Below are 24866 nucleotides of genomic sequence, written 5' to 3'. Positions count from 1 at the left end.
CTACTAACAGTAATAAAAGTTTCCAGAATGGGTAGCATTCATGGTTTTGTTTAGATTTGGGATATTTGACTTTGGTCTATGAAATAAGAATGATGCACAAAGGCAAAGGAGTCCCTGGGAATGACAAGCAAGATGCCTTCACGTTGCATCAACATTTCCAGATTTTCCCTGAGAAGCTGTTTTCCTCTGAGTCCTGTACATGAACAGCACCACCAGTCAGCAGTCAAATCAAAGACTTTCTATCTATGCTACTTTTATTTTCATTTTTAAAAGTTTTATTGAAGTATAGTTGATTTAGGATGTTGTAATAATTTCTGCTGCACAACAAAGTGATTCAGTTATATATATACACATATTCCTTTTTTTCAGATCCTTTCCTCATATAGGTTACCACAGAATATTGAGTAAAGTTCCCTGTGCCATAAAAATGAGAGGGAGAGAGAGAGGGAGAGAGACCCAGACCAGGGATTGAACGTGGGCCACAGTGGTGAAAGTGCTGAATCCTAACCACTAGACGACCAGGGAACTCCCTATCTATGCTACTTGAATGCTGAAAACCATGACAAAGCTGGTTATCTACAGTCCAAATGCTTAAAAAGACCAAAGTGAACTGGACCTGAACCAAATAATACTGCACGTTATGCGGAGACTAGAAGCTAGACCAGTAACACATTCCTCAAAGAGCCCACACAGTTTGAAACCCTCCCTGAGGATTCCTCAGGTCAACAAGCAGAATATTAACTGATTCCACATTTCACAACTGCCAGTGGAGATGTGCAAAAGAATACAAGAAGGTTAACCATGGACCAGGCAACAACGTCCCCAGAGGAATGATTTTCACGCTGACCGACACTCCCTGGAATCCCAAATTCAGAGATTTTGGCTGTGGGTGTGTGGATGTGCACGCACGTGCATGCACCTGAGTCTGTCTTTAGTCCTTTGGCCAAGTTCCTTCCAAATAATCATTCAGTGTTAGACTGCCCTCCACCTCCATTTCACACAAACTCTTAGCAGGATTTCACAGCTGATCAACTGCTCGAAATTAAGAAAACAAGATGCTTTTCCCTATCTCTCCAAAATAGTCTTCAGTTTTGTTCTATTCTCATTTTGGCCTCCCACAGTCATATTTTATTTTATTTCCTTCTTCATTCTCCATCTACCTTGCATTGGCAGAATCCAAAGCCAGCCACCAAAACAACAATGTAGGAACAGATCCTACATGGATCCAAATATACCCACTCTAAACCTCAGTGAACCTTGGTATTTACTATTCTTCCTTGAATGCCTCTCCTTAGCTCCTTCAGAAGCTTTGATTAACATCCACAGAAAGCCATAAGCCAGAAGAGAGTCAAATACTTGGTCTCCAGAACCATTAGTGCCACCAGATAACATAAGAAGATAAAGTAGTTTTTAAAATGATTTTCCATTCCACCTAACTATATTTGTTTCACTCTTATGACTGGTACATGGTAAGACAAAGAACTATTCCTACAGAGGCCATTTGGTATGGGTGTAGGGAACAAAAAATTCTTTTTCCTTTTACCCTCCTAGGTTCTCTAGCTGCAGCCCTGTAAAATTAGACAGGCAAAAGACAGATTAATAAGAGACAAACTATGTTAATGCATGCAGTGAAATCACACAGGAGAAAATTCAATGAAGAGTAACTTAAAGGGATAGTTAGAACCTAAGCGGATTTGGCATCTTAATAAAAAACAAACAAACAAAAAACCAATAAATTTGTAGAGAAGTGACGATACAGAAAGCAAAATGAATTTAGGTTGAAATTTAGAACTTCAAGGGTGGCAAACTGTGAGAATCTAATGGAACAAGGTTGTGTGCAGATTCATCCTGGCACTGAGTTTCTGTCTTCTTCATGGCAATAAAACTCCCTCAGGAGAGAAGATTTATGGCAGTCCTCATTTTTTATAAGTTTCTGATTTTAAACAGACAAAAGAAGCTCCAGGGAGTTTTCATTTCTACACCTATTGATTCTCACTTGCCTTCAGATCAAAATAATCCTTATATGTCAAAGTGATATATTTTGGGGTGGCATATTCTGATTCCCTTCACTGATATTACAGAAAAGATTTATGACAAATAAACTAAATGCTCTACAATATTTCCAGGGCTCATCAGATCTCCCCTTCCTGGATATATGGGATGATTTTAGTTACTAAGGTAAAAAATGGTCTGCTCTGAAAATCTAGGATTCTAAGACGTGGGGAGGAATTCACTTTAACAATAGTTTTCCTCTTCTTCTCTTTGTGTGTTCTCATGACATTCATACTCAGCACATGCATCTCAGGTCATTTTAGATTTGTTTTATCACAAATGAGGGTGTGCATGGGGAACTAGAACAAAAAAGGCACAAAATCAACAATGTTAGTTTTCACTTTTACATTCTTGCTTTATTTATAGTTAACATTTCCAGCCTCCGTTATCTGGTGTGATCCCACACAGTTCAGCTGCTTTGACTTGTATAATAGAACTGCCATGACTGGCAGAGCCCAGACATCTATCGTCCTGCCTAGTTGTTGACAACCAGTGTGCTTATTTTAAGTCTTATTCAACTTATCAGCTCTTCAACAGAGTATCAACTCTTCATCAGAAGACTGCCACAAACACGTATTTAACTGTGATAGAGCACTGAAGGGCCTTTCGCCTGTGTTCTATTTTTCATAAAGCCCCAGGAGTACTGGCAGTGCTCCTTAAGACTGTCAAGGAAATAAGGAAAGAATAAAGACTGTCACCAACTGTAAGAGGCTAAGGAGATATGGTAACTCAATGCAATATGCTACCTTGAATTAGATCCTGGAACAGAAAAAGAACATTAAGGAAAAACTAGTGAAATCCAAATAGAGTCTGGAATTTACTTGATAGTCATGTGCCAATCTCAGCTTCTGAGTTTTGGCAAGTATACTACAGTATTATAAAATATTAACCAGGAGGGACACTGGATGGGGAGCCTATAAGAACTCTCTGTATGATCTTCACCATTTTTTGAAACAGAATTTTTTTTTTTTAGTGGAAATTGAAGGCTAGATTTTCCCCTTGCACACATCTATCCTTCTCCCACTTCTTAAGAAAAGACACATAAGGATAGTTCTACATTTCTAGAATTAACTCTTTCTCCTGTTTTTAGAAATAAGGAAATGTATTCATAACTTTCCTCTAAAAAAGATCAGGAGAATGTTCTTGTTCATCAGAGAATTTCCCACATGCAAAAGGATCATTCTTCAAAATTAAAAGGATGTTCTTGGATCTGCCTTCTTCCCTCTGTGCTCATATCACTTTGGTGCTGTGGCAAAGCTAGTGTTTATTTTGGAAAATGTATTGAAAATAGAAGAAGGTCAAGGTTAAGACAACAGAAAAATGATCTAGAAGGGAAGTAGTTCGAAAACTGGAGCCAGTTTTATAGGAAATGGTATCAGTAAAAGGTGATAAGAGAAGACGGACATAGAAGGTTAAAGAAGACAAGCTGAGAGGAAAGGGGTCTCGGTGCTCCTAAGTAGAACTTTAAATTGAATAACAGGGAGCGAATGCTGATTTCTAAGGTGGCCAGGAGAGGCTAACTGAGGTGGGAAAGACACCTGCCTTATCGTTTATAAAGCTCTGGAGGCCACAGGTGTAAACCCAGGGAACTGCCAGGCAGGCCATGCTAGGACAGAGGTCTGGAAAACATTGTCATTATCTCTGGATCGCAATTGCCCTCTGGAGAACCCCTGTTTACTACGTATCAAGGGCTGAATTGTGTCCCTCCCCCCAAAATTCATTTATTGAAGTCTTACCTCCCCCCCCCCAGTACCTCAGAAAGTGATTTTATTTGTAAATAGGTTATTTAAGGAAGTATTAGTTAAAATGAGGCCATTAGAGTGGACCCTAATCCAGTCTGACTGATGTCCTGATATGAGCAGATAAGGACACAGAGAGATGACCATGTGAAGAGGCAGCAAGAGGATGGCCGTCCACAAGCTGAGGAAAGAGGTATCCGAGGAAATCAGCTCTGCAGGCACCCTGACCTTGGACTTCCAGCCTCCAGAACGGTGAGAAAATAAACTGTTGTTTAGGTACCCAGCCTGTGGTATTTTGTTAAGGCAGCCTGAGCAGACCAGTACATATGCTAGTTCGTATGTATGCTAGACTGTATGTACATGTCCTCTCTACCTGATCCCCACTTCTTTTAATCTAGTCTTATTTTTTTAACATAATGGGTCATCAAAGTAATATGTCTTAGATCTGCAAGGTATTGTGTGGGTATTAAGCTTATAGTTTTGAGTTGGACCATTGTAGAAATATGTTGTTTCATCGTCTCCCTTTATATCCTTGAAATTTATGGCAAACAGTACGAGAATTGTATGTATTTTCAATGTGTGTCTTTTCTATGAAACCAATGTATTTTACACAGAAACTATCAAGATAAGCACCTACAATTACTCTAAAACAGTGAACCTTGACCCTTTGGGGGGTCATATCTCCCTTTAAAAATAGGATAGACCATCTTGCCAAATTTTCACATGCATAAGTATGTATCAATTGCACACACACACTCACACAAATTCAGGAAGTGCATAAATCTCCCATTGTCCATCCATGTGGACCTCCAAGTGTCCTTTTGCTCTCAAGCTAAAAATTCTTATCCAAAGAAGGCAAAAAGAAACACATAATCCATAAAGGGGCACAGACTGACCTACCTGCCAGGCCAAATTTATAGAGTAGAGGGAGCATCCATGGCACCCAGGCCCACATTGTCCCCAGGATAACACAGGAAGGCTGGGAAGAGAACGGAAAATATCATCAATTAAGGGTTAGTTTTCTTCTTGTCTCTTTTCAACACCTCAGTCTCCAGAGCCAAACAAATTCTGGGAATTTTGAGGAAAGGTGTTTTATTTTATATATTTCATATTACATTGTTTTATTTATCTATTTGGTTATTATTATATAGATCCCTTCATACTTATTCCATCATCGTTTCTTTTGTCCACAATTCACAATACCATGTAATACAAAAAGTACACCAAAATATACTCCAGAAAAAGAGGACCATCCTCCAGTCTCAGCCTCAGTTCCTGAGCATTTCAGCCAAGAGGAACAACTCATAATTTCCCCAAAGCCCCACACTTTCACAGCTCCATGCTGTGTTCATGCAGTTCCTTCTGCCTAGAAATGTCCCTTCCTGTTCTTGACAAATGAATCCATCCTTCCAGATTCAGCTCAAGGCCAGTCTTCTCTAAACGCCTTCCCTGAACTGCCAGTTGGACTTGGCCAGTCAGCGCCCCCCTGTGTCCCACCCACTCTCCACACCAATTAAACAGTTGCACTCGTCACACAGAATGGTGTTGAGTAGTTTACATGCTGGCTTCTCTACATAGAGGGAGCTCTTAAAGAACTGAGCTTCTCTTATTCCTCTATGAAGCCTTAAGGCAGTGCCTGGTACATGGTAGACATTTACTATTGTTTGTGGAATTAGAATAAAAAGACTGCTGGCTTTTCATCTCACCCCAGATGAGAGGGTGAGATAGTTTAGGGTAAAGCAAGTATAACAGCAGTACCTCACTTTCAGGAAGAAATAAATGATGCCATATTTTCAGCTGACAGATCATTTTAGGGGGAAAAAAGCAGAGTACTCGGCAAAACTAATCATTTTAGAAAAATTCACATGTACCATTTCTGGACAAAAACCACAGAGATAGCATATTCTCACACAGGCAAACATGTTCAAACCAGTTGAAACGTCTAACTAATTGAAAATGCCTCAGGCGATATAAAGTGGAAAGAGAACTTGGATCCGTAATAAAAATACCATAATGAAACAATGAGACTGGTTATGCAACAATAATAGTTAATTCCTGTTACTCAAGAGCAGTAGCTAGTCTCTCCAAGAATAACCGTATTTGATTTAAATAAATGCAAAACTTAAAGGGAAAATTTTTAATTTTCAATGAGAATCAGTGCGTTCTTTGAAGATCAATTATAATAGTAATAGCATCTTTCACAGCTAAATATTCACAATGTTGTCAATTTTCCCCAATTCCTAACCAGAAGTCATGCCTTTAAAAGCCTATTTAAAGGGGAAGGAGGCCCAACCATGAAGACGCTATAAAAGATATGATGCTGACAGTCTTAGTAATTGAATAAATAAGTAATTATTGATGCTAAGACTAAAACTATTATTCTAATACAGGATATAGCATTTTAAAAATCTTATCAATATTAGTGAATATTTATAGGTATATAAAATATTTCATAAATTGTAATTACTGCTTGGTTCCTTTACAATGAGAATATCCACCTATTATTTGTGATTTTTCTCAAGGCTTTAAAAAAAAAAAAAAGCAACAGTACAAAATTACACCCAGAGACAAAGCTACAAAAATTGCAATAGAAGAAAAAAGGGTTGAGAACCACTGATCTACTGGCAGAGACAGAGACATGGATAGTAATAGCATATATCAGCTGGTAAGTGCTGTAATTATAGTAGTTCAAGGAGAGCACAGATCGTCCAAGGAGAGGAAAGAGCTGACCACCAGGGAAAGCCAACGAGCGCTGCTAGGATGACGATGGCCCTTGCTCTAACACCTGCTTGTCCTCAAGTGCCTTTTCCTCATCCCCTCGCACATCAGAGAATCACCACACAACTGTGTGTTGGTAGTTAAGTGGGAACGAATGTGAGGTGCCTTCCAGGAACTTAAAAAAATTTCAATTGAGAGTTCGACTAGCTAAATCTGTGCACAAAGGCAATCCTGGATCACCTAGATCTGCGTGGGAATAAATCAAGAATGTACGTGTATGGAGTTCCTGTTGTGGCTCAGTGGTAATGAACCCAACTAGTATCCGTGAGGATGTGGCTTTGATCCCTGGCCTCGCCCAGTGGGTTAAGGATCCTGAATTGCCATGAGCAGTCGTGTAGGTCACAGATGCGGCTTGGATCCCACATTGCTATGGCTGTGGTATAGGCCAGCAACTACAGCTCCTATTGGATCCCTAGCCTGTGAGCCTCCATATGCCATGGGTGCAGCTCTTAAAAAAAAAAAAAAGTATGGGTAAATGCATTTGAAGAGCTTGAGTTCATTCCAAGCACCAGCCCAGGAAGCCTGGGTATGAACTCAAGTTGGATCTGAAAAATCATCAGTCATTTAGTTGCAGGAATCTAATCAACTTGCTGTATCCTAAATGGAAGAAGACTTTGAGAGCAAAATGGAGAGATGGCCTCAGAATGTAAAACATTGTTAAAAAAGACAAAAGCTGTCAGTGTTCATCCAGTACTATCTGTGGGAGGAAATTATGACTTTTCCTTTTGCTGGAGTGATAAAGAGTTGACCTTTGAAAAACAAAGGGTTGGAGGGCCGGCTCTCCATGGCCAAAAAATCCACTCATGGAGTTCCTGCTGTGGTGTAGTGGGTTAAGGATCTGGTATTATCTCTGTGGAGGTGTGGGTTCAATTCCCAGCCTGGCACAGTGGGTTAAGGATCCAGCCTTGCCTCAGCTGTAGCATAGTTGGAAGCTGCAGCTCAAATTTGATCTCTGGCCCAAGAATTTCCATCTTCCATATGCCATGGATGCAACCAAAACAAAACAAAAAACACTCATAATTCCCTCCATATTCATGGTTCCTCTCCATTGGTGGTTCTGCATCCTTGGATTCAACCAACAATGAACAATGTAGTACTATAGTGTTTACCATTGGAAAGAAAAAATCCATGTACAAGTGGACCCACAGAGTTCAAACCTATGTGGTTCAAGGGTTGGCTGTATTCTATAATGGGGTAACTATCAGACCTCACCATAGCCTTGATGAAAGATATCCCAAAATCCAGAATCTCCATGATTGCTCTGATTCTCTGAAGCCTTTTCTGATTACTAATTTAGCAGAAGGGGAAACCCTGAACAAGCGATCTAAGCCTTCTAGTCATTAGAAAAGACTATCCTGGAGTTCTCCTGTGGCACAGTGGGTTCAGGATCCTGCATTGCCATGCAGCGTCTCAGGTCATTGCTATGGTATAGGTTGGACCCCTGGCCCAGGAACCTCTGCATGCTGAAGGTATGACCAAAAAAAAAAAAAGAAAAAAAGAAAAAAAAAAGACTATCTTCTCTTTGTTTAAATATATCAGTCTCATGAAGTCTTACATGAGGTAAATCAGCCTCTGGAAATCTGAGCAATTCTGGGTATGGCAAGACTAGGGGCTATAGAAAATTCAGAAAAATTATCCCATGTTAAGGAGAACCATCAAACTATTTCCTTCATTGTCTGAGTCATTACCCCTAAATTTTAAAAAAATTTTTATTATAGTCCATGTATAATGTTCTGTCAGTTTCTGCTGTACAGCAAAGTGACATATATATATATATACATTCTTTTTCTCATATTATCTTCTATCATGTTCTATCACAACTAACTTTTAAAATGCAGCAGCTCTGAATAACTGGTCTTCACTAAGAAGGCATGTCCTAAAAACATACAGTTTCTCATTAGTGGGGCCTTATTTGAATACAGCATTTAACAGAGATCTGGAATTTTCAAACAACACTATGAATATTCCATGCTGGACCAAAGGACTCTTGAAATATACAGTGATGCCACTTAAGCAATTTGTGGTGTCTTATCTTTAAAGTAGTAGCTACTGTTAGGAGTAAAATGACTAGAAATAAATTTAAGCAATTATTGCTGGCTATAGCAATGGCTGGAGATAAGGTAAGAGGGAGAAAACAAAGGAAGAGACACTGCCCCTGCCAGATGATGTTAAATCAACACATCCTGCCTCCCCACATCCTGTCTCATATGACGAAAGCAAGAGCAAGAGCACAGCTGTTCTGCTCTCTATCAGTCACCCATTACACATGCAGTCACACATCCCCACAGGCTGCCTTTGGCTATTCAGTTCCCATTCAAGGCTGTGTCCAGGATGCTGATGCATCTCATTTCACTTATACAAAAGTGTGTCGCTATGCTTTTCCCAGGGCTGGCCCAACTTTCATTCATTCATTCATACATTCACTCCAAACATGTTCTGTGCCACAAACTATGCAAAATTATGACACTGGGTTTTTAAAGGATGGGCAAAGGACTAAATTCTAGGGAGGTAAGTATATTTTTTGATTGAAGCATACAAAATTGCTACTTTCATAAGTCTGAAACAGTCAAATATTGGCAATTTCAGCCTAATAAAATAATAGTATCTTTTGTTTTGGCATGACGAAATGATGATGTACCTTGCCCAAGATGAGATTAAGAGCTATCGTCATGGTAACTACAGCTATTAATACTATACTGTATATTTGAAAGTGGCTAATCTTAAAAGTTCTCATCACGAGAAAAAAGTTTGGTAACTATGTATGGCATCGGATGTTAACTAGACTTATTATAGTGACCATTTCACATATACACAGATATATCGAATCATTATGTTGCACACCTGAAACCAATATAATGTGATATGTCAATTTTCTCTTACTTAAAAAAAACTGTCAGATAACTACATTTAGTATTTATGTTTATAAACCCATTTGAGGTACAGGCTGCCTTCATACAATGAACAATTTGAGGTGGCCAGCAGCAAGACGGGCAAAAACACAACCATGATATGATAGAGTCTACAAAGTGCTGATTACATTACACAAATTACATCTGTCCCTCAAATCCCTGCAGAGTTGGCATTATCTCCTCTTTACAGATATGGAAGTTGAGGCTCAGCAATATTATGTAACCAGTCCAAAAATCCTATAGTTTGTAGATGTATAGCTAGATTCAAACCCATTACTGTCTTATTCCAAAGCCTAGACTTTTCCCACAAAAACCAGGTAGTAGCTTTACTGACTTACTCTCCCTTGGTTCTCCTAACCCCCAAACACCAGTACCCATAAGGGTTTTCCACTGAATTTCATAGGTCTAATTTTCTATAGCCTAGAGTTTCCAGAAAGATACCCATTATATTCACATACATTCCCCTAGCCACTGGCCACTGTTCTCCATGATTTCCTACCCCAGTCCCAGTATTTTGAAATATTTACTGCCAAAAGATTAGATTCCCTGTAACTATCAACAACCAGTCTAACTAAGGAGTAATTCCTGTGGTCAGTTCTGATCCACAATTTCACTGAAGAAAGCAGAAAAAGACCCTGACATAATAGGAAAAAAAAAGACCAAAGTTGCAAGCATTTGCAATGTCAGACTCTATGGCACTCACCTGCCTGTATCAGGTAGTATCCCACAGATGTCCTGCTGGTTCAAAGGATCTGCATCAAAGGTGCTCTGTCCTCCACAGCACAAGTTAGAGCAGGGAGGGTGGTCTGTATTTATCCAATAAGCTATGTGAGTATTTCCTCTCTGGTTGTCTTGGGGCTTTGCCTTTGCTTTTAAGCCCAGCCCAAGCCAGGGTGGCACTTAACCCACTTATGCTGGGAAGTAGACTGCATTATTGTAACTTTAAAAAAAATCTGCTTCTGTGAGACCACTCAACTTTACAGGAAAATTGCCAACTGAAAGTGTGGTAAATAACTAAAAGGAACAACTAAATTTTAAATTTTCTATTCAGGAAGTCCTTACAAATGTTGTAATGGGTGAAATGTTAAGAGTATGTTTAGCTTGAAGAGAGAAATATGTCATCATGTAAGGTTTTAAAGTAAAGAAGGAGATGAAGGAAAGGAAATAATGATAGCGAACTTGGAAAGAGGTTTATAATTCCTATTAAGCACATTAATAAAGAGGCTAGAACACCAGCTAAACTATTGATTTAGTGGCATCTTACAATAATTAAAAACATGTGGAGCTCTTACTATGTGTCATAGTACTAAGAACTTGAAATTATCTCAATCTTCACAACAATTCCATGATATCAATAGTATTTTTATTCCATTTTACAATGAGGAAACTGAGGCCAAAACAATTAAGAAACTTGTCTGAAGCAAGTCATGGAGCCAGGAATTGAACCAAAGCAGCCTGACTCTTGGTTTCCTATAAATTAAAGTGTTAAATTAGATGATTTCTAGGATCCCTTTGAGCACAATAATTTTACAACTTTTTAAACTTACTGACCAAAATTGTGAAGAAATAGGACAAAATCATGAAGAAATCTCTTCTCTGGGGAAGAGATTATGATGCAAAAGGAAAGAAAACCAGCCTAAGCTTTAAAATAAGATACATTCTCTAGCCTCATATATCTTATCTTAAAGTTATTTCCCATCTTCTGTAGGCTATGTTCCATCAAGTAGGAAAGTTTAGCAGAAATAAGGAGAAAGAGGCGTGGTCTTTTACCTAGTACACTATGAGATATTAAAAATCTCATTATCATGTACCATCTAGGATAGCTAAATTTTTGTATAAAATATCACTTCTTTAATTTATTCACCCAACACTTAGCCTAATATATGTATAACACTTGACCAATTGTTCTGTGTATGAAATAAAATTTTGGTTACAACATGTGATGGAATATATGCATTTATCTCTGCTCTCTTGGGTAACTCCAAGAAAATGATGGTAAAGGTAAAAGAAAGATACAGAGGCACAAAAGAAAACAAACGGGAGAAGAGACAGTAAGACATGGCCATCAGAAGTGTCAACAAATGTTTGGAATGTGAGACGTGGATCAGGTGGCAACTGAATTGGGAAAGATGAAAAAACACCTGAAAGGGAGGCCACCAAAAAGCAAGACCTGTACTGTGAATCTCCTAAGAGTCAGGAGTTGAGACATTAGATGGGTACAATCCATCCTCACCATTCATGGGTTTGTATTTGCAAATTCGCCATCTCTCTAAAATTTACTTCGTGTCCCCCAAATCAGTGCTTGAGGTGGAAGACATGAACAATGGTGAAAACCTTAAGTCGCCAGAGGAACCTGTTCCCAGCTGAAGCTGAACAAAGTGACACTTCTCTCATATACTGTACTATGCACACATCCTTCTGATGGTCTGTTTAGTGCCACAGTTTTCACATTTTTGTGGTTTTTGGTGGTGATTTTGCCATTTAAAATGGCCCCAGGTATAGTGCCGAACTGCTGTCTAGTGGTCCTGGGTAGAAAGCCATGATGTGCCTGACAGAGAACATCCACGTGTTAGGTAAAAAACTTCGCTCAGGCGTGAGTTATATATTGACTGTGACTGCAAGGTCAATGCACCAACAATATATATTAAGCAATGTGTCTTTAAATGGAAACACATCTATAATAAGGTTATGAATTGAATAACTGACAAAAATATTGTGATCAGAGGTTCCTAGGAACTCAAATTTGTGTTTCCCCTGGAAAAGCATTCCGTATTCACCAATTCATTGTTCATGATGACTTTACAGAACACAATTATCACACACAAAAAAAACCCCATACAATAAGGAAGATTAACGTGAACTGAAGGAGGAGGGTGACTTGGACCTGCAGGGTTACTGAATTTATGGCTGCAGGAGTTGTTGATAAGGGCTAAAGTAGATCTGAGCGTGTAACAGAGAGCCCAGGACAGAGCTTGGTGTCAGACAGCGCTGACTGGAAAGGGTAGTTAATGCCCTTGAAAAAAGTAGCACTGAGGTTGGAAGGGGAGAGACACAATAGATGTACTCCAGGCTTTCAATTCAATTCCACACACATAGTTCATCGTCAGGGCCTGTGCTTGACACTGTGGAAACAAAGGTGAAGAAGGCAGAAGCTCCAACCAGGAAAAAAGTTCACAATTTAGGTGGGAAAACAGACTTGTAAACAAGGTGCTATAAACCAAAGTGGCAAGTGCTCTTAGAGGTGTGTATAAAGTGTTACAGGAAATGAGAAAGAGAAGCCTTTAATTCCACCCTAAATGAAGTGGATCCCAGAGAGGAATTATGAGAAAGTGACACCTTTAGTGGTACATTGAAAGTAAATGTACAAAAATATAAAAATGAAAAATATTGCTGGTAGGGCTCTGTAAGAGCCTGACACTTACTGGCACCTGGGATGGGCCTAGAAACACTCTGGGAGCCGTTGACTATACTTCCTTCAGTGAATCAAAGTGGACTCTCAGAAGTTAAGTCCACCCAGAACTTCTCACATGACCTTATTTGGAATAAGGGTCTTCGAAGCTGTAATCAAGGTAAGGATCTCTAGAAGTGATCATCCTGGATTAGGTGGGCCCTAAAGCCGGTGACCAATGTCTTCATAAGAGATGGAAAAGGAGAGTTAAACATAGAGAGACACAAGAGGAAAGCGGAGATTGGGGTGATGCATCAGCAAGTCCAGAGACACAAAGAATTGCCACCCACCCGAAGCTAGGAAAAAGGCATCGAACGAACACTCCCTCAGAGCCTGCAGAAGGGACCAGCCCTGCTGAGAGCTTGAGTTAGACTTTTAGGCTCCAGACAGTGAGAGGATAAATATCTATTCGTGTTTACCACCACTAATTGCAAAAGAAAAACTGCAAATAAAACTCCAAAATGACTGTGCACATAATCTCACTTCGATTGGAACAGGGATGTGAATGAGGCATTTTAAACAGTGGGTTTCTGAAATATAACAGAATCAAGTAGCAACTTTCCAAGGAAACTCACATAAGTAGATTGCATTACATTATCATCAGCCAAACACTAATGTGCTATCATGCTTTCTGAGAAACTACAAGCCTTTCAAGCATTTACCTCATTAATCGTTAAGACCCATCGGTGGAAAACATTTGCATTTTCACATAACTAAGCATCTCCCACAAATACCAAATTTTTCCACATTGTTATAATTTTTAAAAAGCCATGGAGAATGGATGTACACAGATAGTCCTCATTTCTCTTTCACTGTTTATTATCAGCTGAGAACCAATTAGGCCCAGAACATGGTTTTCAAAGTGTGGCCCATGGATCAGCTACATGAGGATTAACTAGGAACTTAGAAATGCAAATTCTCATGCTTCGTTGACCCTGCATCTCAATTTGGGTTTTCCCTCTGCCCAATCCTGCTTCCTAGTGTCCCTTTCACAGGCATTGATAAAGAGCATGCTATGCCCCAAAGTAAAGCAACACAGGGTTAAATTCCCATAATACAACAGAAAGCCTGCCATATTTTTATGCAGCTCAGCATTTGGCAGTAATTAGGCACTCCATAAGTATCTGTTGAATGAATGAATAGACCAGTGTATCTTGCCAATCTCATAGGAATCTTTTGATCCAAACTATCTTCTATACTTGTGTATCTGAACTTTTAGAAATCCACTCTCATTTTTGATAAACATAAAAATCCTCCCATTAACGGCCTTCCAGAACAAGTGTACCTGTTCGTAGGTGTAATACTATTTACCCGAGTCTCTATGCGTGATAATTAGCCTTTGCGTAAAACTTGTCAAGAGAGAGTTAACAGGATCAAACTCAACGGTAATTTGGATATTGAACTATCAGACAGGAACTTTAGAATAACAGCTACATTAATAGTTTGATAAAATAATATTTAAATGGTGTCTAAGAGCTTTTTCTCTTTATATCTTGCCAATAGGATAATTTCGAGTTGTTAATGTTTTACTCTCTTATTTTTCCCTCCTTCTTCATTATAAGCAAGAAACCAGGATCCTTATTATTTCTTTGGCTCAGGAATGTGAACAGGCTGGAAACGTTCACTTGAAGTCAATGGCTGTTCCAGTCTTTAGGGAGGACGCAGATTAATGGGAGAGGTACCTCAAGGAAGGGAGATGGGAATGTTTAGAAAGACAGCAGAGAATAAGAGGAAGAAAACTCCACCCACCTCCAGACTAGGGAAAGGTCAAGAATTTGTAGATTTTACGAGTTTTATCTGAAGGGCATTCCTAGGGTTTAGGTGACACTCATGACCCTGAAACCTCAGCACAACTATGAGTCTATGTGTGAGGGTGAGGGTGACCCCCAGTAATGCCTGATATTAAATTTCTTGCCATTCCAACAGGATAGGGACTGTCAGATTCAAGCTGATTTTTAGTTATTACATTCAAGAGTTATGGAATAGGAGTCACACCCATATGTGTTCCAGTGTTCTAAATTTCATATCGTTCATGTAGTGATTTACATTCTATTGTAGATAGCTTCTAAAATATCTCCCAATGGGATATAAATTGATGCATCCACTATGCATAACGGTATGGAAGTTTCTCCAAAAATTAAAAATTGAACTACCATATGATCCAACAAGTCCACTTCTGGATATTTATCTGGAGAAAATAAAAACACCATTTCGAAAGGATGCACCCCTATGATCCTTGCACCATTATTTACAATAGTCAAGATACAGAAGCATCCTAAGTATCCATCAATGGATGAATGATTAAAGAAGATGTGATATATATGTGTGTGTGTGTGTGTATACATATATATGTGTGTATATATATACACACACACAACAGACTACTACTCAGACATAAAAAAGGATGAAATCTTACATATGTGACATGTATGGACCTTGAGGGTATCATGCTAAGCAAAATAAGTTAGACAGAGAAAAAGACACATAGTGCATGATTTCTGTTGTATGTGAAATCTGAAAACAAAACAAAATTCATAAATACAGAGGATAGATTACCAGAGAGGAAAGGAGTTATGGGGAAGGTGAAATGGGAGAAGTGAATCCAAAGGTATAAACTCCTGGTTATAAGAAAAATAGGTCATAATGTACAGCACAGTGACTAGTCACTAATACTGTACTGCAAATTTGAAAGTTGCTGAGAAAGTAAATCTTAAAAGTCCTCATTATAAGAAAAAAAATTTTTACAACTTGGTATGATGACAGAACGTAACTAGAGAGATTGTGATCATTTCATAATGTATTCAAAATGTCAGATCGTTATGTTGCACATCTGAAACTAATATATTGTATGTCAATTATACTTCAATTAAAAAATAAATATAAAATGTCTCCCAATGATCTTGCCTTTTGTTATTCATGCTCTGTCTAATGATCTCTTGAGTGCAGGTTGGAACTAGTGACTTACTTCTAATTAACAGAACACAGCAAAAGTGATGGGATGTCACTTCAGAGATCAGGTTATGAAACTTTAATTTTTCTTTCTCTACTCTCTCCTGCCCTCTTGCTTTCTCACTCTGCTGACACCAGCAGTCACACTGTAAACTGTGCTATGGAGAGGCACACGTGGCAAGAAACACATAAGGCAGCTTTTGATAATAGTTCATGAGAAACTGAGGTTTTAAGTCCTACAGACTGAGGACTAAATCTTGCCAACAACCACTTGAATGAGCTTGGAAGCAGATCCTTACCCAATCAAGTCCTGAGATGACCATCCTGGCCAACAGCTTGATTGCAGCTTGGTAGAGAGATCTAGAACTAGAGGACCCAGCTAAGCCACGCCCAGGTTCCTAACCCACAGAAATGGTGAGATAATAAATGCAGATTTATACCTCTCGGTTTGGAGGTAATGTATTATGTAGCAAGAGATCACTAAAACAGATTTCAAGAGAGAAAGAAATGAGGATGTGCTAATATACATTTATCTATAATGTGACAATTCTTTTTTTTTTTGTCTTTTTGTCTGTTGTTGTTGTTGCTATTTCTTGGGCCGCTCCCGCGGCATATGGAGGTTCCCAGGCTAGGGGTCCAATCGGAGCTGTAGCCGCTAGCCTACGCCAGAGCCACAGCAACGCGGGATCCGAGCCGCGTCTGCAACCTACACCACAGCTCTCGGCAACGCCGGATCGTCAACCCACTGAGCAAGGGCAGGGACCGAACCCGCAACCTCATGGTTCCTAGTCGGATTCGTTAACCACTGCGCCACGACGGGAACTCCTATAATGTGACAATTCTATAGAAAGGAAATCTAGCCAGTCTTAAGTAAGAATGCACATCAGAATAACTGAGGGGTTAGAAGAGTGTTATTGGCCTATAAGTTTCTTTTTTTGGTGGTATCTTTGTCTGGTTTTGGTATTAGGGTGATGGTGTCTTCATAGAATGTCAAAATGGCTTAAAGACAAACATAAGACACCATAAAACTCCTAGAAAAGAACATAGGCAAAACATTCTCTGACATCAACCACACAAATGTTTTCTTAGGTCAGTCTCCCAAATCAACAGAAATAAAACCAAAAAAATGTATTTTTAGTTTTTAATTTTTTGAGGAAACTCCATATTGATTTCTCTAGTAGCTACACAAATTTACATTCCACCAACAGAGTGCAAGGGTTCCCTTTTCTCCACATATTTACCAACATTGGTTATTTGTAGATTTTTTGATGAGAGCCATTCAGACAGGTGTGAAGTGATAGCTCATGGTGGTTTTGCATTTCCCTGATGATTAGCAATGTTGAGCATCTTTTCATATGCCTGTTGTCCATCTGTATGTGTTCTTTGGAAAAATGTCTATTCAGGCATTCTGCCCATTTCTATTGGTTTTTTTGATATTGAGTTGTATAAGCTGTTTATCTATTGTGGACATTAAACTTTTATTGGTCATATCATTGCAAATGTTTTCTCCCATCCAGTAGGTTGTCTTTTCATTTTGTCAATGGTTTTCTTTTTTGTGCAAAAGCTTTTAAATTTAATTAGGTCCTATTTGTTTATTTTTGCTTTTGTTTCCATTACTCTAAGAGTTAGATCCATACTGCTGTGACTAATGTCAAAGAGTGTTCTGCCTATGTTTTCTTCTAGGGGGGGTTATGGTTTCCAGTCTTACATTTAGGTGTTTAGTAATTTTTGAGTTTATTTTTATAAATGGTGTGAGAAAGTTTCCAATTTCATTCTTTAAATATTTCTATCCTGGTCTACCAGCACCACTTATTGAAGAGACAGTCTTTTTTCCATTGTATTTACCTCCCTCCTTTGTCACAGACTAATTGGCCAGAAGTCAATTATTTCTGGACTCTCTATTCTTGATCTATGTGTTTGTTTTTGTGCCAGTACCATACTCTTTTGATTATATCTTTGTTGTCTGAAGTCAAGGTATGTGATACTTCCAGCTCTGTTCTTTTTCCTTTATATTGCTTGGGATAATTAGGGGTCTTCTGTGGTTCTATATAAATTTTAGGATTATTTGTTCTAGTTCTGTGAAAAATGTCATGAGTATTTTAATAGGGACTGCATTAAATCTGTAGATTGTTTTGCATAGAATGGACATTTTAACAAAATTCTTCCAATCCATGAACATGAGATATCTTTCCATTTCTTTGTATCATCTTCAGTTTCCTTCATCAGTGTTTTACAGTTTTCAGAGTATAGGTCTTTCACCTCCTTGGTTAATTAATTCCTAGGTATTTCATTCTTTTTTGTGTAATTCTAAACAGAATTATTTTCTTGTTTTCTTTTTCTGAAAGTTCATTATTACTGGATAGAAAAACAACTGGTTTATGTATTGTAATCTTATATCCTGCAACATTACTGAATTTATTTATTAGTTCTATTAGTTTTTGGTGAAGACTTCAGGGTTTTCTATACATATAGTTTCATGTTATACGCAAATAATGAAAAGTTTTACTTCTTCCTTTCCAGTTTGGATGATTTTGTTTCTTTTACTTGTCTGACTGCTGTGTTCAGGATTTCTGTGTTAAATCAAAGTGGACATCCTTGTTTTTTTCCTGATCTTAGAGGAAAAGTTTTCAGCTTTTCATTTTTGAGTATGGTGTTAGCTGTGAGTTTGTCATAATGCTCTTTATTGAGGTATGTTTCTTGTATAGCAGCTTTTCTAAATTAAATTTTACTGGACTATAGTTGATTTAAAATGTTGTGTTAGTTGCAAGTGCACAGCAACATGAATCACTTATACATATACCCATTCATTTTCAGATTATTTTACCAGATAGGTCACAACAGAGTAGATACTAGAGTGTTGAGTAGATTTCCCTTGCTATACATCCATTCCACCTATAGTAGTGTGTATATGTCAATCCCAACCTCCCATTTATCCCTACTCCCAACATCTATTCTTTGGCAAGATTGTTTTGGTTTTGAAGTCTTTGAATCTGATTCTGCTTTGTTAAGAAGCTTCCCTGCAGCATTCTTTATTAGACTCCACATATTAGCGACTTCATATGACATTTGTCTTTCTCTGTCTGACTTACTTCACTTCGTATGATAATTTCTAGGTCCACCCATATAACTACAAATGGCATTATTTCATTTTTTTATGGCTAAAGAATACTTTACTGTATACCCACAATACCAACTTTGATGAGAGTTTTTTTAACTCAATAAATTTTTTTTTATATTTTTAGTTGTACAATGATCATCACAACCCAATTTTACAGCATTTCCATCCCAAACCCCCAACCTGTCTATCCCTCCTACCCCCAACCTGTCTCCTTTGGTAACCATAAGTTTTTCCAATGTCTCTGAGTCAGTATCTATTCTGCAAAGAAGTTCATTATATCCTTTTTTTGATTCCACATATAAGTTATAGCATAGATGTTTGTGTCTCACTGTCTAACTTCATTTAGCATGATAATTTCTAGGTCCATCCATGTTACTGCAAGTGCCATTATTTCATTCCTTTTTATATCTGAGTATTATTCCACTGTGTCTATGTACCAGATCTTCTTTATCCAACTCTCTGTCAATGGACATTTATCCATATCTTGGCTATTGTATAGAGTGCTACAATGAACACTGATGTACATGTACTTTTTTTGAGTCCTGTTTTTCTCTGGGTAGATGCCCAGGAGTGGGATTGCTGAATCAAATGGTAATTCTGTTTTTAGTTTTTTGATTAATCTATATACTGTTTTCCGTAGTGGTTGCACCAATTTACAGTCCCACCAACAGTGTAACAGGGTTTTCTTTTCTCCACACTCTCTCCAGCATTTATTTTGTAGATTTTTTTGATGATGGCCATTCTGGTTGGAGTAAGGTAGTACCTCATAGTAGTTTTGATTTGCATTTCTCTAATAACCAGTGATGTTGAACATCTTTTCATGTGTTTTTTGGCCATCTGTATGTCTTCTTTGGAGAAATGTCCGTTTAGATCTTCTGCCCATTTTTGGATGGGGTTGTTTGTTTTTTTGGTATTGAGCTGCAGGAGGCATTTATATATTTTGGAGATGAATCCCTTGTCAGTTGCTTCATTTGCAAATGTTTTCTCCCATTCTGTGGGTTGTCTTTTCATTTTGTTTAGGGTTTCCTTTGCTGTGCAAAAACTCTTTAAGTTTAATTAGGTTCCATTTGTTTACTTTTGTTTATATCTTGTCATTACTCTAGGAGGTGGATCTGAAAGGATATTGCTGTGGTTTATGTCAGAGAGTGTTTGGCCTATGCTTTCCTCTAAGAGTTTTATAGTATCTGGTCTTATATTTAGGTCTTTAATTCATTTTGAGTTTATTTTCGTGTATGGTGTTAGAAAGTGCTCTAATTTCAATCTTTTACATGTAGCTGTCCAGTTTTCCCAAAACCACTTACTGAGAGGACTGTCTTTTCTCCATTTTGTGCCTCCTTTGTCATAGATCAGTTGACCGTGGGTGCATGGGTTTAATTCTGGGCTTTCTATCCTGTTCCACTGATCTGTATTTCTGTTTTTGTGCAAGTACCATTCTGTTTCAATGACTGTAGTTTGTAGTCTGGTCTGAATTCAGGGAGCCTGATTCCTCCAGCTCCATTTTTCTTTCTCAGGATGGCTTTGGCTCTTCTGGGTCTTCTATGCTTCCAAACAAACTTTAAAATATTTTGTTCTAGTTCTGTGAAAAATACCCTTGGTAATTTGATAGGGATTGCATTGAATCTGTAGATTGCATTGGGTTGTATAGTAATTTTGACAATATTGATTCTTCTAATACAAGGGCATGGTATGTCTTTCCATCTGTTTGTGTCACCTTTGATGTCTTTCATCAGTGTCTTATAGTTTTCAGAGTACAGGTCTTTTGTCTTATTAGGTAGGTTTATTCCTAGGTATTTTATTCTTTCTGATGCAATGGTAAATAGGATTGTTTCCCAAATTTCTCTTTCTGATATTTCATTGTTACTATATAGAAATGCAGTCAATTTCTGTGTATTAATTTTATATCCTTCAACTTTACTGAATTCATTGATGAGCTCTAACAGTTTTCTGGTAGTTTCTTTAGGATTATCTAGGTATAGTATTATGTCACCTGCAAATGGTGATAGTTTTACTTCCTTTCCAATTTGGATTCATTTCTTTTTCTTCTCTATTGCTGTGGCTAGGACTTGGAAAACTATGTTGAATAGTAGTGGCAAGAGTGGATATCCTTGTCTTGTTCCTGATCTTAGCAGGGATTCTTTCAGCTTTTTGAGAATGACATTAACTGAGGGTTTGTCATATATGGCCTTTATAATGTTGAGGTAGGTTTCCTCTGCTCACTTTCTGAAGGTTTTTATCAAAAATGGGTGTTGGATTTTGCCAAAAGCTTTTTCTGCATAAAGTGAGAGGATCACGAGTTTTGTTTTTTGTTGTTTTGTTTTTTATGGCTGCACCCATGGGATATAGAAGTTCCCAGACTAGGGGTTGAATTGGAGCTACAGCTGCTGGCCTATGCCACAGCCACAGCAATGGGATCCAAGCCGTGTCTGCATCTAGACCATAGCTCATGTCAATACTGGATCCCTGACCCACTGAGTGAGGCTAGGGATTGAACCTGCATCCTCATGGATATTAGTCAGATTTGTTTCCACTGCACCACAAAGGGAACTCTGGGATCATGTGGTTTTTATTCTTCAGTTCGTTAATGTGGTGTATCACACTGATTGATTTGCAGATATTGAAAAATCCTTGCATCCCTGTGATAAATCCCACTTCATCATGGTGTACTATACTTTTGATGTATTTCTGGATTTGGTTTGCTAGTATTTTGTTGAGGATTTTTGCATTTATGTTCATTAGTGATTATAGCCTGTAATTTTCTTTTATTTTTTTATTTTTGGTATCTTTGCCTGGCTTTTGGTATCAGGATGATGTTGCCCTCATAAAATCCTCCGCTAGTTTTTGGAATAGTTTCAGAAGTATAGGTAACAACTCTTCTCTAAATATTTGATAGAATTCGCCTGTGAATCCATCTAGTCCTGGACTTTTGTTTCTTGGAAGATTTTAATCAGTTTCAATTTCAAAACTTGTGGTTGGTCTGTTCATCTTTTCTATTTCGTCTTGGTTTAGTCTTGGAAGATTCTACTTTTCTAAGAATTTGTTCATTTTTCTAGGTTGTCCACTTTATTGGCATATAGTTTCTTGTAGTAGTCTATTACGATCCTTTGTATTTCTGTGATGTCCATTGTAACTTCTCCTTTTTCATTTCTAATTTTATTGATTTGAGTCCTCTTTTTTTTCTTGATGAGTCTGACTATGGGTTTATCGATTTTGTTGATCTTTTCAAAGAACAAGCTTTTAGTGTCATTGATCTTTCCTTTTTCTTTTACTCTTTTTTTTTCTGTCTTTTGTCTTTTTAGGACTGTACCAATGGTGTATGGAGGTTCACAAGCTAGGAGTGGAATTGTAATTGTAGCTTCCAGCCTACACCAGAGCCACAGCAATGGGGGATTCGAGCTGCATATGCAACCTACACCACAGCTCATGGCAACACTGGATCTTTAACCCACTGAGCAAGGCCAGGGATCAAACCCGCATCCTCATGGATACTAGTTGGGTCCATTAACCACTGAGCCATGATGGGAACTCCTTAACTGATCTTTTTTATGGTTGTTGTGGGTTTTTTTTTTTATTCAGTTGATTTCTGCTCTGATCTTTGTGATTTCCTTTCTTCTGCTAACTTTGGGGTCATCTGTTCTCTAGTTGTTTCAGGCGTAAAGTTAGATTGTTTATTTGAGCTTTTTCTTGTTTCCTGAGGTAGGCTTGTATTGCTATAAACTTCCCTCTTAGAACTGCTTCTGCTGCATCCCATCGCTTTTGTATTGTTGTGTCTTTGCTGTCATTTGCTTCTATGTATTTTTTAATTTCCTCTTTGGCTTCTTCAGTGACCCATTGATTGCTTAGCAGCATGTTGTTTAGTCTCCACATGTTTGTGTTTTTTACAGGTTTTTTTTTTTTTCTTGCTGTTGATTTCCAGCAGGAGTTGTGGCCAGCAAAGATGCCTGATATGATTTCAATTTTTTTAAATTTACTGAGGCTTGATTTGTGGCCCAGAATGTGATCCTAGAGAATGTTCTCTGTGCATTTGACAAGAAAGTGTATCTTGCTGCTTTTCAATGGAATGTTCTATAAATATCCATTAAGTCTATCTGGTCTAATGCATCATTTAAGGCCTGTGTTTCCTTGTTGATTTTCTGTCTGGATGATCTGTCCATTGCTGTAAGTGGAGTGTTAAATTCCCCGTTATTGTGTTATTGTCAATTTTTCCTTTTAAGGTTGTTGGTAGTTGTCTTATATATTGAGGTGATCCTATGTTAGGTGCATATATCTTTACAATTGCTATATTTTCTTCATGCATTGATCCTTTGATCATTATGTAATATCTTTTATCTCTTATAATATTCTTTATTTTAAGGTCTATTTTATCTGATATGAGTATTGCTACTCCAGCTTTCTTTTGATTCCCGTTTGCATGGAATATTTTTTTCCATCCTCTCACTTTCAATTTGTATGTGCCTCTAGGACTTAAGTGGGTGTCCTGAAGACAGCATGTATATGGGTCATGTTTTTGTATCCATTCAGCCAGTCTATGTCTTTTGGCTGGTTCATTTAGGACATTGACATTTAAGGTAATCATTGATAAGTATGTTTTTTTTTTTTTGCCATTTTATCAGCTATTTTGGATTTGTTTTTGTTGGTCTTTTACCGTCTTCTCTTGTTGTCTTCTCTTGTGGTTTGATGAATATCTTTACTGTTGTATTTAGATTGTTTTTTCTTATTTATCTATTGTAAATTTTTGGTTTGCAGTTACCATGAAGTTTTGATATAGGGGTGTGTGTGTATATATATAGGATTTTTTAGATTCTGGTCTCTTGATTGCAAGTGTATCTCCAGTGTCCTGCACTCTGGTACCCCTCTGGTTTTGGTAGCATATTTATGTGTGGATGATTTCTTACCTTTACTATATGTATGCCTTTACCAATGAAACTTGTCATTTGTAATATATTTGTTTCTAGTTGTGGCCTTTTCATTACCACCAAGAGAAGTTCCTCTATTATTTGTTGTAAAGCTGGTTTTGTGGTGCTGTATTTTCTTAGCTTTTGCTTGTCTGTAAAGCTTTTGATTTCTCCTTCAAATCTGAATGAGAGCTGTGCTGGGTAGAGTAATCTTGGTTGGATGTTTTTTCTTCTCATCACTTTAAGTATATTATGCCACTCCCTTATGGCCTGCAGAGTTTCTGCTGAAAAAATCTGCCAATACTCTTATCAGGGTTCTCTTGTATATTGTTTCTTTTCCCTAGTTTCTTTCAATATTTTCTCTTTGTCTTTGATTTTGTGCAGTTTGATTTATATGTCTCAGGGTGTTCCTCGTTGGGTTTATTTGAAATGGTACTCATGCTTCTTGGATTTGAGTGAGGGATTCCTTTCCCATGTTGGGGAGTTTTCAGCTATTATCTTTTCAAATATTTTCTCTGGCCCTTTCTCTCTCTATTCTTCTTCTGGCACCCCGTAATATGGATGTTGGTGTGTATAACATTGTCCCAGAGTTCTTAGACTGTCTTCATTTCTTTTCAATATTTTTTTTATGTTCCATGTCAGTGATTTCCACTAGTCTGTCCTCTCCATCTCACTTACTCCTTCTTCTGCCTCCTGTATTCTGCTGTTGGTTGCTTCTAGTGAATTTTTTGTTATTGTATTTTGCATTTCTGCTTGCTTAACCCTTAAATCTTCTATTTCTTTGCTCAATGTTTCTTGCAATTTATCAGTCTTTGTCTCCAGTTTATAAGATATTAAATAATCTTTTCTGTCATCAGTGTAAAGTTTTTTTTACAGAGATTGGTAATCTCCATTATCACTTAGCTGTTTTTTTTTTTCTTGTCTCTGATCCATAAATCTCTGCCTTTTCATTTTGTATAGATTTTTTGCTGTGGTTTCCTT

At 37.8% G+C, this 24866-nt stretch overlaps 1 protein-coding gene across 2 annotated transcripts in view; it reads right to left on the bottom strand.

Moving 5' to 3' along the window:
* IL31RA (interleukin 31 receptor A) overlaps window positions 1–24866 on the bottom strand; it is an 83969-nt gene that overhangs the window by 48951 nt on the left and 10152 nt on the right. The window contains exons 1-2 of one of the 2 annotated variants that reach the window (XM_003133979.6): window positions 10182–10908; window positions 4692–4770 (exon numbers count right to left, since the gene is read on the bottom strand). In XM_003133979.6, the coding sequence (XP_003134027.5) occupies window positions 4692–4746 (55 nt within the window). In that variant the 5' untranslated portion in view covers window positions 4747–4770; window positions 10182–10908. Of the gene's footprint in view, window positions 1–4691; window positions 4771–10181; window positions 10909–24866 lie in introns of those variants that run through there. The other variant, XM_021076775.1, reaches the window with a different exon arrangement.

The sequence above is a fragment of the Sus scrofa genome, chromosome 16 (genome assembly GCF_000003025.6).
Source record: "Sus scrofa isolate TJ Tabasco breed Duroc chromosome 16, Sscrofa11.1, whole genome shotgun sequence".
NCBI classification, from domain to species: domain Eukaryota; kingdom Metazoa; phylum Chordata; class Mammalia; order Artiodactyla; family Suidae; genus Sus; species Sus scrofa.
The sequence above is the reverse complement of the archived record's forward strand: the minus strand, read 5'-3'. Positions and strand labels throughout refer to the sequence as shown.